Source organism: Rana temporaria, chromosome 2, assembly GCF_905171775.1.
Source record: "Rana temporaria chromosome 2, aRanTem1.1, whole genome shotgun sequence".
Taxonomy (NCBI): domain Eukaryota; kingdom Metazoa; phylum Chordata; class Amphibia; order Anura; family Ranidae; genus Rana; species Rana temporaria.
This window is the reverse complement of record NC_053490.1, coordinates 404,235,193-404,249,936: the sequence shown is the minus strand read 5'-3', so window position 1 is coordinate 404,249,936 and position 14,744 is coordinate 404,235,193. Positions and strand designations below refer to the sequence as shown.

General features: G+C 44.1%; 1 protein-coding gene across 1 annotated transcript; it reads right to left on the bottom strand.

Annotated features, from left to right (window-relative positions):
- Nucleotides 1-521: 521 nt before the first annotated feature.
- On the bottom strand, nucleotides 522-1,519 carry LOC120928661 (claudin-22-like). Its single transcript, XM_040339669.1, has one exon. The coding sequence runs from the start codon at nucleotides 1,325-1,327 to the stop codon at nucleotides 734-736; it is 594 nt and encodes a 197-aa protein (XP_040195603.1). The 5' UTR covers nucleotides 1,328-1,519; the 3' UTR covers nucleotides 522-733.
- Nucleotides 1,520-14,744: the final 13,225 nt, after the last annotated feature.

Genomic DNA, 14,744 nt, shown 5'->3' with positions numbered 1-14,744 from the left:
TTTTTCTGCCTGTGCGCCAATTGCAAGATTTTGTCATCACTTCTGCCCCAGGAACAATTTAGGAAGCATGAGGCGATCTCTCCAAAGAGAGGCGATATCCCCTGTTAGTTGCTATAAGAAATTCCCCCATCCCATAGTTTTGCCTCAACTCCCACTTCCCTCACAAGTCAAAAATATTGGATTTTTTTTTGTGCTGGAGACAAAGATCACCAGGACAAATAGGAAGGAGGAACGTTCCTAACTGGGACAAAGACAGCAATAAAAACCTGACAAATGTTTTAACCCCTTTACATTCTATTTAAAACCTAAAGTTTTTGCATTACATTCACTTTAATTAAAGCTGGTAACTTCACTTCTCATGAAATTTTTATCCGGTTGGAAAGTTTGGAGCATAATTACCCTTTATTGGCTAACATGAGTTATTAAAGATGCAAGTTTTTGGGATAACTTAGATCCCTTCATCAAGCTGATAAAGGGATCTGAGTTACTCCAAAGGCTTGTAACTTTAATAACTTGAGTTAGTCATTAAACTGTATCGCTTAAACTCCAACCTTTCTGCATTAAAGGATGGCCAACATGGTACAACACTCTATTGCTATCTACTTGTTCGACGTACTGTGTAGAACCCAGCAGAAGGTATGCAGTTGTCATATCCAATAGCCCATTTAGTTAAATGCTGCTATAAGTAGTGCCAAAACCAGTTTTAAATATGCCATTAAAGTCCACTTTTAGGTCATTTTAATTCAGAATCTTGAGAAGCACGGAACTGTGAGAAAATCAGTACAATACCTCCTGATAAGATAGAGAAACCGCCTGTCCAGCCAGCATACATTGCATCTCCAAATTCCCAGCGGGGAATGTCTTTAGGGATGTTATCGTCCCAAAATTTGACCAAAGTGTCATAAGCAAAGTAGGACACAGAGCCAAAAGTCAGGGCACCTGACACTGCAAAAAGGATTCCTCCAAGAAGTGCTAGCGTCTTTTTCACATTGCTTTCTGTGTCGTCAAGGCATTTCACCCAAGTCAATGTAGGCACTGAAGCTATAAATCCTAAGGCTCCAAGGAACACTGAGAGGCACACCAGGACACGACCCATTCGGATTTGAGGAGTAAGGTGCAGTGGAGTCTGGTATTCTTGACATACACTTAGACCCACATCCTGAACAAAACATGTTTTCCACAAGCCGAGCTGGTAATATTCACTGACGAGAAGGCCTGGAGAATAGGTCAACCATTGAGGAATAAATAAGGCTACCAGGCAACACACATAGCCAGACAGTGATAGGAAGAGGCCTGCTAATTCGGTGATACACACCACTGCCTCCATTTTGTTTTCTTTCCCCTCCAGTTTGCACTGCCAGTCTGTTGATGCAGATTTTGGAAAAAAATCTGCTTTCTTACAACGAACGTGCTTTCAAATACCCGTGGTCTGAATAAATCAATCCCATTTTTTTTCATTGCATGTGAGAGCCTATTGTTCTTTTTAAGTCCACTCTATTTTTAGATCTGTGTTATCATGGGTTACAAAAAAAAAACAGCCAATAAAAACGTGCTGTATTCTTCTGTAAATGCTTATAGAATCAGATTAAATGACCTTCCCACTTGGCTTAATCCAGAAAGAAACAATCAGGGATTCAGAATGTTTTTTGAAGAATAATCCTTCAGCAGACAGTGTCCATTATGTTATGGGAACACTGTACAACTCAGCCAGAGAAAATGTCTCAACTTTTTCTTTATTCTGAAATATTTAATGTCCCTTAAATATTTTCATTTTAACTGATGCATTGATCATTTTGTTCAGAATTCAATCTCAAACTTTTAATACACAATTTTTGCTAGTTGTGAGCTTGCCAACAATGGCCCTGAAAGTGCCTCAAAACGATGCACAATACTGTTGTATATAATGGAACAATATCTCATTGTGAATTTTGTGTGCAGTTTCACATTATTTAAAGGGTACCAGTTCTCAATCCAAAACCATATCCTATTCTCTGCTGCTATAGCATCATTAGAGTTTACAGAAAGTGCTCTACTTACCGTATACACTCGAGTATTAGCCGACTTTTTCAGCTTATATTCGAGAGATGGTCTCATGTGTCATGCAGTCTTAAATGCTCAGTGGCCGTCCACTGTAAAAAAGCCCTGCCTCCTCCTCGTCTGTGATAGATGGAACATTGAACACTAATACAATGCTGGGAAACTGAATCAGTGTTTCGTCTATCACGGACGAGAAGGAGGCGGGGCTTTGTTACAGTGGACGGCCACCGAACAGTTAAGACTGCAGGACACAGCGGGAGACTGTAATCAAATGGGCGCAGATGGGCACATTGAGGCTGCAGATGAGCACAGTGAGGCTGACGATGGGCATTGTTTATCAGTAGCTGGTTTACCAGTAGCTGCTGCATTTCCCACCCTAGGCTTATACTTAATACATTTCTCATTTTTTTGTGGTAAAATTAGGTGCCTCTGCTTTTTTTCAGGTCGGCTTATACTCCAGTATATACAGTATCTAATGCCCGGCAACTCAAACTTTTAATTTTTGCAAAGTCATAAGTAAAAGTGTATGTAAACCCCAAAAAGGAATTTCTCTTAATTCCCCCTTAGACTCCTTTCACACTGAGCCGCCCATAGTGTCGACGGTAAAACTCCGCTATTTTTACCGCCGACACTAGTCGGTTATGCCACTGCACTGTATAAAACTGCAGTGAGAGGCACTTCCATACTAAAATTGATGTTAATGCAGGGATCCCTTTCCTCTTCAAGGTGCTCTCTGCTGAACTATGGAAAGTCTCCTCTTCACCTTCTATGGAAGAGACACCCCTGGGGGACCCAATTGAAGCAAAGGTACAACTTCTGGACTGAGCTACGCTACCCATAGATCTGCTCCATTGCTTAATCTTGCAGGCAAGGACTATATTGTTCATACTTGGGAATCTTTCCAGCATAAGAAATCCACAACCTAAGGTCTGGTGGTATGGTATACCATGAAGGATTATTTATATGGTATTCTTATTAAAGAGATAAGTACCATTAAAAAATCCATTGAGGGGAATGGTTGCTGAAAGAAGTTGGTTGTTATAAAAATGTAATTAGTCATTATAGCCGTGACTTGCTAGAGGACTCAGTAGAAAGTTTTATTCACACAAGGGGGGAAATTATTAGCCAGGTGATGACTCAGACTTGCATTATGTTAAACTTGGGTACCTCTTGAGTTTTCCAGATGACTTTGCAGGTCTAGACAGTCCCTGCAAATGAGGGACAATTGGGAGCTATGCAGATCTCCCTGTGACTCCCTTTGACATCTTATAGTGTTATAATTCCCTTAAAAAGAAAATAAATCAAAAAGAAACTTGACACATGGAATACACATGAACCTTCATTGATGTGACCAATGAGCTGGTGTTGAAAGGCCTTATAATAATTAAAGTGGATGTAAACCCTCACATATACCCAGTGAAGTGACTGGCCTCAGGTGATGTACAGAGATTAAACAAATCCTCCTACATAGGTTTAATTTGTTTTTCTGCAGGCTCTACTTTCCTACACTCCTTCAAAAGGGCAGAATCAAGTAAAAATCATACTATATCTGTTAGTATCACAGATAAGGGGGCGGAGAGCTGCAGTTACACTGTGTAAGAGCTGATTGGAGGAAAGGCACCCCCATATACAGTAAACAGGAGCGAAGGAAGGATACAGAGCTGTGTTCTGAATAGACAAGCTTCGTACTGGAGGTCCCTCCCTGTCACAAATTTATCTCATATGTCGGGAAAACTTGTCAGAAGTGACTGATGCTGATAACAAAGGAACGAGCCACCAGAGAGAAATGGCACACAGAGCTTTGAAGAGAGATAAGTAAACACTAAGGGGCAGATCCACAGAGATCTGCACGGGCGCAGCGTATGGGAGATACGCTACGCCGCTGTAACTTACATTTTTAAACTTCGAATCCTCAAATAAGTTACGGCGGCGTAGTGTATCACTCGCGGCGTAAGGGCGCCTAATTCAAATCGGCGAGTAGGGGGCGTGTTTCATTTAAATGAAGCGCGTCCCCGCGCCGAATGAACTGCGCATGCGCCGTCCCTAAATTTCCCGCCGTGCATTGCGCGAAATGACGTCGCAAGGACGTCATTTTTTAAACTTAGACGTGACTTACGTCCATCCCGATTCACGGACGACTTACGCAAAAAAAAGAAAAAATTCAAACTTCGACGTGGGAACGACGGCCATACTTAACATGGCAAATCTAACTATATGCCGCAAAAAAGCAGCTTTAACTATACGCCGGAAAAAGCCGACTAGAGACGACGTAAGAGAATGCGACAGCCAGGCGCACGTTCGTGGATCGTCGGAAATAGCTAATTTGCATACCCGACGCGGAAAACGACGCAAACTCCACCCAGCGGACGCCGAAGTATTGCATCTACGATCCGAAGGTGTACGAGGACGTACACCTGTCGGATCTAACCCAGATGCCGTCGTATCTTGGTTTGAGGATTCAAACCAAAGATACGACGCGGGTAATTTGAAAGTACGCCGGCGTATCAGTAGATACGCCGGCGTACTCTGTCTGTGGATCTGCCCCTAAAGATATATCTGCTTAGTTCAGATATCATGACTGAGGCTTACAACTACTTTAAGTTGCATGGAGTTGTCTGCAGAAGATGATTTACTGTGTTTATTATGGTATATAAGTTACTGTGTATATTTAAATTTGAGAATGGTACAAACTGTGAAGGCACCAAAAATTTGTTATTACTTATTGACAGGGCTTTTTTTCTTACAGAATAGGTGCAGGAACTCCCTCCTTCTGAGTCACCTCTTGTGTCCACCCCCTACCCACCTTCAAGCACCATTCATTAGTTTCACCCCCTACCCACCTCTGAGCACCATTTGTTGGTTCCACCTCCGTGGCACCATTCTTTGGTTCCACACCCTCCCCACCTCCGAGCACCATTCCTTTTCTCCACCCCCTACCCACCTCCGAGCACCATTCCTTGGTTCCATTCCCTACCCATCTCTGAGCACCATTCCTTGGTTCCCTCCCCCTACCCACCTCCGAACACTATTCCTTGGTTCCAACCCCTACCCACCTCCGAGCACTATCTCTTGGTTCCACCCCCTACCCACCTCTGGGGACCATTCATTGGTTTCACCCCCTACCCACCTCTGAGCACCATTCCCTGGTTCCACTCCTTACCCACCACCGAGCACCGTTTCTTGGTTCCACCCCCTACCCACCTCCAAGCACCATTACATACATTCAGTGCTGGAGGTGCCGGAACTGCGTTCCCCCGCATTCCTGCTGAAAAAAAGCCCTGCTTATTGATATTGTATGTATCATCCAATGATAATTTATTTGTGCGCAGCTTCCAACATTAGAAAGTCATCCTGAGAGTTTTTTAATTGGCTGTTTTTGATCATTTGTGATACTTATAACCACTAGAATTCGTATGAAGACAGTTATAACATACTAACAAAAAATAGGATTCTGGATCTCTAACAGGACAAAGAATTGCTATACCAAAACACTCTGATGTACACTCACCGGCCACTATATTAGGTACACCTGTTCAATTTTTTCATAACACAAATTGCTAATCAGTCAATCACATGGCTGCAACTCAATGCATTTAGGCATCTAGACATGGTGAAATTGCTAACAATCAACAGCAAACTAGTTTTTTTGTAGAAATTCCTTTTTGATGATGATAGTAAGGCCCCCGTACACACGAGAGGATCCATCCGCTGAAAAATCTCAGCGGATCGGTTTCAGCGGATAGATCCCCTGGTGTGTACGTTCCAGCGGATATTTATGATTTCCAGCAGATAAAAATTTGTAGACATGCTTACAAATCTATCCGCTGGAATCGGCACCAGCGGATCGATCCGGTGGTCTGTACAGACTCACCGGATCAATCCGTCCGAACCCATCCCTCACATGCTGGATGTTGGCACACTTTGCAGATTCTGCTATTTAATTCTAATGAGGCAATACTCACCATTTTCACCATCCCTCACATGCGTCGTAATGATTCGACGCATGCGTGGATATCCTTATATGACAGCGTCGCGCACGTCGCTGCGTCATCATCGCGGCGACGGCGCGACACGTCACCGCGATGGGAATTCGGCGCGGATTTCAATCCTATGGTGTGTACACTCCATCGGATTAAAATCCGCAGAGGATTTATCCGCGGATACGGTCCGGCGGACCGTATCCGCGGATCAATCCTATCGTGTGTACCAGGCCTAACACATGCAAAGATTTTAATAGTTGAATAATCAGGTCATTAGACACCCCATACTCATTCACCTAGGGTGGAGGGTCGGCATCTGGGGGCCCCCTTATTAAAGGGGGCTCCCGGATTCCGATAAGCTCCCCTCCCGCAGACCCCAACAACTAACGGCCAGGGTTGTCGGAAAGAGGCCCTGTCCTCATCAACATGGGGACAGGTGTTTTGGGGTGGGGGGGCCACAGGGTCGCCCCCCTGCCCCAAAGCACCGACCCCCCATGTTGAGGGCATGCGGCCTAGCACGGTTAGGGAGGGGGGGCGCTCTTTTGTTCCCACCCCTTTCCTGACCGGCCGGGCTGCTGCTCGGATACGGGTCTGGTATGGATTTTGGGGGAAACCCCACGCTGTTTTTTCAGTCTCCTTAAAATCCATAGCAGATCCAAGGGCCTGGTATGCTCCTGTAGGGGGGACACATGCCGTTTTTTATTTGAAATTTGGCGTGGAGTTCCCCCTCAAGATTCATACCAAAACGCAGCTGACACAGTGCACTGCAGTTATGTGCCGATAGCTGCGGAATTTCGCAGCTGGACGCATTCAATTCTATTTTTTCTATCCGCACAAAACCGCGGGGGAACAAAACCGCAGGTAACCGTAGTGTGTGAATGATGTCATAGGAAATAGGAAAGCATTGTGTGCTTCTAGCTGCGGTAAAATCCGCAGCTAAAAGCACCATTCTATCCGTCCGTGTGAAAGGCCCCTTCCTGAGGAGGAGCAGGAAGTGAGAAATTTGGACAAAGAAAACAAAGAAAAAAAGCATTTAAAAGGGAAATCGAAGGAAAAGGTAAGTGAACCAACAATGCACTAGCTTAAAGTAACCTATTTAAAAAATAAAAACCGAACCTTTACAACCCCTTTAAAGCAGTTTATTGTCCGCTTGGTGATTTTTACCTACAGGTAAGCCTATAATAAGGCTTACCCGTAAGTAAAAAGAATATCTCCTAAACCTCCAAGGTTTAAGAGATATTGACCCTGCATGCAGCCACTGATGTCAGCGGCGCATGCACTCTGCAGGTCCAGTGTATCCTGCTGGGACTTCCTGGAACAAAGGGCTTCCGGGGCACATGTGCGTGAGTGACGTCATCGTAGCTCCGGGCACTCACAGTGTAAGAGCCAGCAATCCCAGAAGAAACGCAGAGGGAACATGTCAGCTCCCTCAGCAGTGACCAGGCATGCTGCAGGAGGTAAGTATTTTTATAATGTGCTAGTATGTTTTTTTGTGTTATTTTCAGCGGTTTACTACTGCTTTAATGGCCCTGTAATCTATTTTTTATTTGTTTTATACTGTGTTTTTCTGCCTCAAGTAAAGTCCTCTGTGAGCTCCTGAACTTCTCGTTTTTCCTTCTCAGGAATTTGGAGATTCGGAGGAGGCTGAGAGCTATAGCAGGTACTTTTGTGAGTTCAAAATATACAGTATACTGGAGTAGAATGAATTTTTTATGCCAGAGTTTAGTATCAGTTTATGGATCCCAGATAAGGAAAATATACCTATCTCCAATAGGGTGACCACGTGTCCCGGATTGCCCGGGACAGTCCCACATTTTGCACTTCTGTCCCGGGCACATTCATTCCAGGACAATACAGTGTCCCAGAATGAAACTGACACAGCCACCCCCCAGGCCAATCTGATGCCCCCAAAAAAGGCTGCCACATCACTGCTTTACTCACTGACAGTACTTGTCCTGGCCAGGAATGCCTGGAGGAGCACAATCCCGCCCCTGCTTGTGATTGGAGAAATCATAAATCCCGCCTCTTGTGTCCAATCACTGTGATGTGATTCGTTACAGCACAAGCTGATTTTTGGGAAGGGAGGGTGTCCCTGAATGGTGGTTTAGAAATGTGGTCACCCTAATCTCCAGGACTCTTAAGGGCTACATTCAAAATAGCAACTAACCACAAAGTATGTCTAGCAGTTATCACTGCAGGTATTCACTGGCTGTGCAGACAGCTGCAGCCACTGGGGATCTGTCATTGAAGTGTACAGTGCTCAGGGCCACAGCTAGCTCCTCACAGGTAGCAAAAACAGCTACAGGAATCTGCACAATCACCTGTGCAAATGTAGCTTTTTTTGTTTTTGTTTTTTACAATGCATGAAATGTACTTAAAGCGGTTGTAAACCGCATAATTTTTTTTTTCCAAACCTGCAAGGCAAAAGGCATAATCAGCTAGTATGCACCGCATACTAGCTGATTATGAATTACTTACCTCGGAACGAGGTGAATAACACTTACCTGGTCCACGTCGAGCGAGATGTCATCTTGCTCCGGCGTGTCTTCCGGGTATCGCCGCTCCAGCGCTGTGATTGGCTGGAGCGGCGATGACCTCACTCCCACGCGTGCGCGCGGGAGATTTAAAATCGGCAAGGGTCGGCGGCTGCCAAACCTTTCGCCGTGGATTCCCCTCCTGCGCATGCGCCGCTGCGCATTGCGAGGGGAATATCTCCTAAACCGTACAGGTTTAGGAGATATTCTTTATACCTACAGGTAAGCCTTATTATAGGCTTACCTGTAGGTAAAAGTCAAAAAGTGGGTTTACAACCACTTTAAATAGAAGCCTTCAGAGTTTATGCACAGGTACGTGTATAACAAATGCTTGCTAATCTTACAAAAATATCATGAATACACTGCAAAAGGCTAGTAGCTAAAGGCAACATTGTGATTATCTGACCTTCACAGACTAAGATTTCTTCATATGAATTCATGTGTAACATATAGGATGTGGAATCTGAAAGTACTACAGCACACCCTAGTGTACAAACAACAATTAGCATCTAATAATACAGTTACATTTTTCCCATACAAAACATACAGAACAATAAAATACAATAGCGTGTATCATTTGTTTAATATTATACATTTCTTTATGTTTTTACACATATTTTTTTATTTAGGGTTGCTCAAGAATACATATCTGTTTATGTCAAGTACTATTCATTTTTACTGTTACCTGCGTTTACTCGCTAACAAAAGAGCTGATGTGTAGGTTTATAGTCAGTTCATCTAAAATGAGTGTTTCAGTTATTAGTGAAGGCTGAAATAATACAATCCACCAGTATCTGTATGTCGTGTTTTTGACTCCAACATAATATGATCAGTTTGATAGGCTTTGTTGCCAGAATGAACATCTATTTCATTCACATATCTGCATTGAAAACTGTGGGTCAAAAAGACCTAGGGGTAGATTCACAGACAAGATACGCCGTCGTATCTCTGAGTCCGGCCGGTCGTATCTATGCGCCTGATTCATAGAATCAGTTACGCATAGATTTCTATTAGATCCAACCGGCGTAAGTCTCTTACGCCGTCGGATCTTAACTGCATATTTACGCTGGCCGCTATGGGCGCGTACGCTGATTTACGCCTAGAATATGTAAATCAGCTAGATACGCCAATTCACGAACGTACGCCCGGCCGACGCAGTATATTTACGCCGTTTACGTTAGGCTTTTCCCGGCGTAAAGTTACCCCTGCTATATGGTGGAGTAAGTGCGGCGTACCAATGTTAAGTATGGCCGTCGTTCCCGCGTCGAATTTTGAATTTTTTACGTAGTTCGCGTAATTCGTCCGTGAATGGGGCTGGACGTCATTTACGTTCACGTCGAAACCAATGACGTCCTTGCGGCATACTTTGGAGCAATGCACACTGGGAAATTCCACGACGGCGCATGCGCCGTTCGGGAAAAACGTCAATCACGTCGGGTCAAGCCTGATTTACATAACACACGCCCACCTCTTCACAATTTGAATTAGGCGGGCTTACGCCGGCCTATTTACGCTACGCCGCCGCAACTTTCTTTTAAGAATACGGCACTTGCCTGTAAAAGTTGCGGAGGCGTAACGTAAATAGGATACGTTACGCACGCACAAAGAAACGCCAATCTACGTGAATCTACCCCCTAAAATTTTTAAAGTGCTGTTTGAGTGTGGCGGACTGACGACTTCAAGTGACCTTCTGGATTGGGAAAATGGATACTAGCTAGTAGACATGTTGGCAAAAGGATACAAACATGCAAGGCAACAGTGGCCACTTCATTAGGTACATTTGCTCATGCACACTGCTTTGTCAATCACAGCTGCAGGGACATTGCTGAAGGCCTTATAGGATTCTACTGCAGAGTACAAACTGAACTTGCTGGTGCCCTGCAACTTCAGTCCGACTTGATTGACTTTTTTCACTCTATGGCATGGAATTCTTATCAAAATCAGGCCAAAGTAGTGCAGGAACCTTTTCTAAAGTCAGTACGACTTGTGTCCAATCAGTTAAGGCAACCTCTTATAGGGAAACATATGACATATCATGCGAGTTGTGCTCTCACATTGGATCCCATATCGCACCAGTGTGAACCGGGACTTACAGTGATGCTTTTGTAATGAGTTACTGCAAGACCAGCAATGTAACCCTATGACATGAAGGAAATGTACTTGAAGGCTAACCAGGTAAAATTAGAAAAGAGAAATTTAAAAATGTACATATGATTTTAAAGGGACATAAGCTATTATATAATAGGCAATGCCATTTGTTGGTCACCTATTCCAGCTTGAGCCTGCTTTAAAATTGATGCAACCATTATGTAACACACTGCATTTCACTCTGGTGAAATCAATTTCTCATAAAAAGGGGACTACGCCTCCATTGTGCACCAACGTAAAGAGCTCAAACAAGCAGGCAGAAGAGTTTCCCCCACATTGTATAATAGGTTCTACAGGGTGGGCCATTTATATGGATACACCTTAATAAAATGGGAATGGTTGGTGATATTAACTTCCTGTTTGTGGCACATTAGTATATGTGAGGGGGGAAACTTTTCAAGATGGGTGGTGACCATGGCGGCCATTTTGAAGTCGGCCATTTGGAATCCAACTTTATCAAACCTATTGGGAATTTCACAAGAAAAACAATGGTGTGCTTGGTTTTAACGTAACTTTATTCTTTCATGAGTTATTTACAAGTTTCTGACCACTTATAAAATGTGTTCAATGTGCTCTCCAGTGACATGCGGCGAGTTCTACGCTGTGGGCTCTTGCTGAATGAAGCTAGGACAGCCACTGATGTTTCTTCATTAGACCCCTTTCACACTAGATACGCCTATAGCGGAGCATTAAAATTGCGGTAAATTTCGCGGTAAAACACCGCTATTTTGCCGCAAATTTACCACGATTTTAACACTCCGCTATAGGCTTTTTCAGTGTGAAAGGGGTCTAATGAAGAAACATCAGTGGCTGTCCTAGCTTCATTCAGCAAGAGCCCACAGCATAGCACTCGCCGCATGTCACTGGAGAGCACATTGAACACATTTTATAAGTGGTCAGAAACTTGTAAATAACTCATGAAAGAATAAAGTTACGTTAAAACCAAGCACACCATTGTTTTTCTTGTGAAATTCCCAATAAGTTTGATGTGTCACATAACCCTCTTCCTATTGAAAAAACAAAAGTTGGATTCAAAATGTCCGACTTCAAAATGGCCGCCATGGTCACCACCCATCATGAAAAGTTTCCCCCCTCACATATACTAATGTGCCACAAACAGGAAGTTAATATCACCAACCATTCCCATTTTATTAAGGTGTATCCATATAAATGGCCCACCCTGTATATGGGACATTTTACTTACCAAAACCCTCGGGTTAAGTCCTGACTCTGGTTACTGAGACAAAAAGCAAGCTAGTCTAACATTCCTTGCTCTCTTCCTTTTCCTTTTTTCGGGAAAATTCTCTCAGTAGTCCTGCAGGACAAATTGGGTCTATTTAAAGTAGGGTTGTCCCGATACCGATACTAGTATCGGTATCGGGACCGATTCTGAGTATTTGCGGGAGTACTCGTACTCCCGCAAATACCCCCGATACCCAAATAGAATACTTCCCCCCCCCGCCGTTACGCCGCAACCCAAAGCCGTTAAGCCGCTTCCCCGCTACCGCCGACTGTGTAATACGCGCCGGGGACATGACAGCTTTGAATAGCTGTAATGATTCGCGCCGCGCATAGACACTCCCCCTTGCTTGGGTGAACTGTCCAATCCCGAGCGAGGGGGAGTGTCTATACGCAGCGTGGCGCCAATCATTACAGCTATTCTAAGCTGTAATGTTCCCGGCGCGTATTACACAGTCGGCGGCAGCGGGGATGCAGGTAAGCGGGATATGGGGGGAGACATGGCTACATGGGGGGATACATGGCTACATGGGGGGATACATGGCTACATGGGGGGATACATGGCTGCATGGGGGGATACATGGCTGCATGGGGGTGGCTGCATGGGGGGGACATGGCTGCATCTGGGGGGGGCATGGCTGCATCTGGGGGGGACATGGCTGCATCTGGGGGGGACATGGCTGCATCTGGGGGGACATGGCTGGATATGGGGGGGACATGGCTGCATCTGGGGGGGACATGGCTGCATCTGGGGGGGACATGGCTGGATATGGGGGGGACATGGCTGCATCTGGGGGGGACATGGCTGGATATGTGGGGGGACATGGCTGCATTTGGGGACACATTTAAAAAAAGTATCGGTATTCGGTATCGGTGAGTACTTGAAAAAAAGTATCGGTACTTGTACTCAGTCCTAAAAAGTGGTATCGGGACAACCCTAATTTAAAGTAGTTGCTTTGTAATATGTGATTCTTTGTGTACAATCAGACGTTGATTTTGTACTGATATTATTGCCTATCTAAAAAAAATTCAGGCATATAGGATTTTTTTTTTTTTACTGATCTAAATGCAGCCTATTGTTTTCAATGTGCTTGTACACACAGGTATGCAAAACATGTGCTGTGTATTAAACTAAAAAATAATACAGAAATCTAAGTTGCCTGTCAGTATTTTTGAGTGTATACTCGCAAATATGCACAAACACTCACAAATATTCACAAATATCCGCAAATGGCACTCTTCCTGCTTGTGTGTGTGCATACATATGTGTAAATATACATGCAAATACTCACAAGTAATATACAGTCCAAAAAATGGTGTTGTAAGTAACCCTGCACTGCTAATAAATGTTGTAGCTGCTAACACGGCTAATTGAAAAAAAGCAGAAAAAATATGTGGTGTGTAAGTGTAGCGCTAAGACAATACAATAAATTATTTTGTTATTTATTGTATTATCTTAGTGCTACACTTACACACCACTAATATACAGTCCACCCTCGCATTTTTAGTGCCAGGAATGTCTAATTCTCATACATCAGTATAGTGTGCAAGGAGTCATCGGGTGAATTTACCCAGCAGTGACATAGACATCAATAAAGTCTTCAACCCAAACAAAAAAGGTAAAAGAATACTACCATTATCAAATGGGGTAAAAAACCAACCAACGTACCTGATGAAGACTGGAATGTGATGGAGGCCTCTTTTGCACCTCCCGCCTTACACTGAAGATGGGGACAGAGAGTGTAAAGGCAAGGAGTGGCACGAGTGCCGTAGCAGCTGGTTGATGATGTAGGTGGGTAGAGCTGGTAGTTACAGTCCTGGGAACAGGATGCAAGAGCAGCTTGGCACCAGAGTGTGGGACGGAAGCAAAACCAGCAGAGGAGCAGCAGTCAGCGGCAACCAGGCAGTTAGGTACTGAATCAGCAGGCAAAGCAAGTCCAGAAGATAGGCCAGGGTCGGTAACAGCCATGAAATGCGGTACAAAGTCAGCAGTCAGATTAAATCCAGTAAACAAGCCAAGGTCGGAATACTGGGTGACAGGACTAGGGCACAAGCAGAGGCAAAGTCCAAAGGCAAGCCGGGTCATACACAAGCAACCAGAAACAACAGATCAGGTCTTGGGAAGTCAGGAACAAGCTCAAGATCATCCAGCGACTGTTCACACAGTGATAATTCATCATTAGGCCACTGGGCGCAAAGTGCTAATTGGTATGTGCACATGTGCGCACAAATCTGTGCGCGATGAACTGGCACTGTAGAAATTACATTGGTCTTTCGCTCATAAATATTAGCATGTGTGCAATGTGCATGAGCATGTTTCTGCACTGACATTTTGGTGGTGGAGATCCAGTTTACCTTACAGTTACCATACAATAATATTTTATATGCTTATAAGGGGACAGGGCAAGAAGGAGATTACACAGTACAAAAGGTCTAATGTGCAGTGAAGCTATTTGGAGGAGGTTATATTGCTGCTGGTAATGGCTACAGGACTAGTATTGATTGCATAAGCAGTCAGTCAGTTGGGAAGCAGTGACTTGGCAAATGTGACGGAATTCCCTGGTAAAGATAGAGCTTGGGCTCCTTCCCTAGCGATCTGAACCCCAATACTGGGTCCAACTCGGGGCATGGGCGTCCTAGTGGCCCAGCTTGGAAGTCATGGAAGATGGAGGGAGACCACAGGGGCTAAGATATATATATATATATATATATATATATATATATATATATATATATATATATCATACCTCCCAACTTTCTGAAATGGAAATGAGTAGATATGTGCATTCCCGTTCGTACAATGTTA

Excerpts from the sequence above, each read along its gene's own strand:
- LOC120928661 (XM_040339669.1), bottom strand. The coding sequence starts at position 1,327 with ATGGAGGCAGTGGTGTGTATCACCGAATTAGCAGGCCTCTTCCTATCA.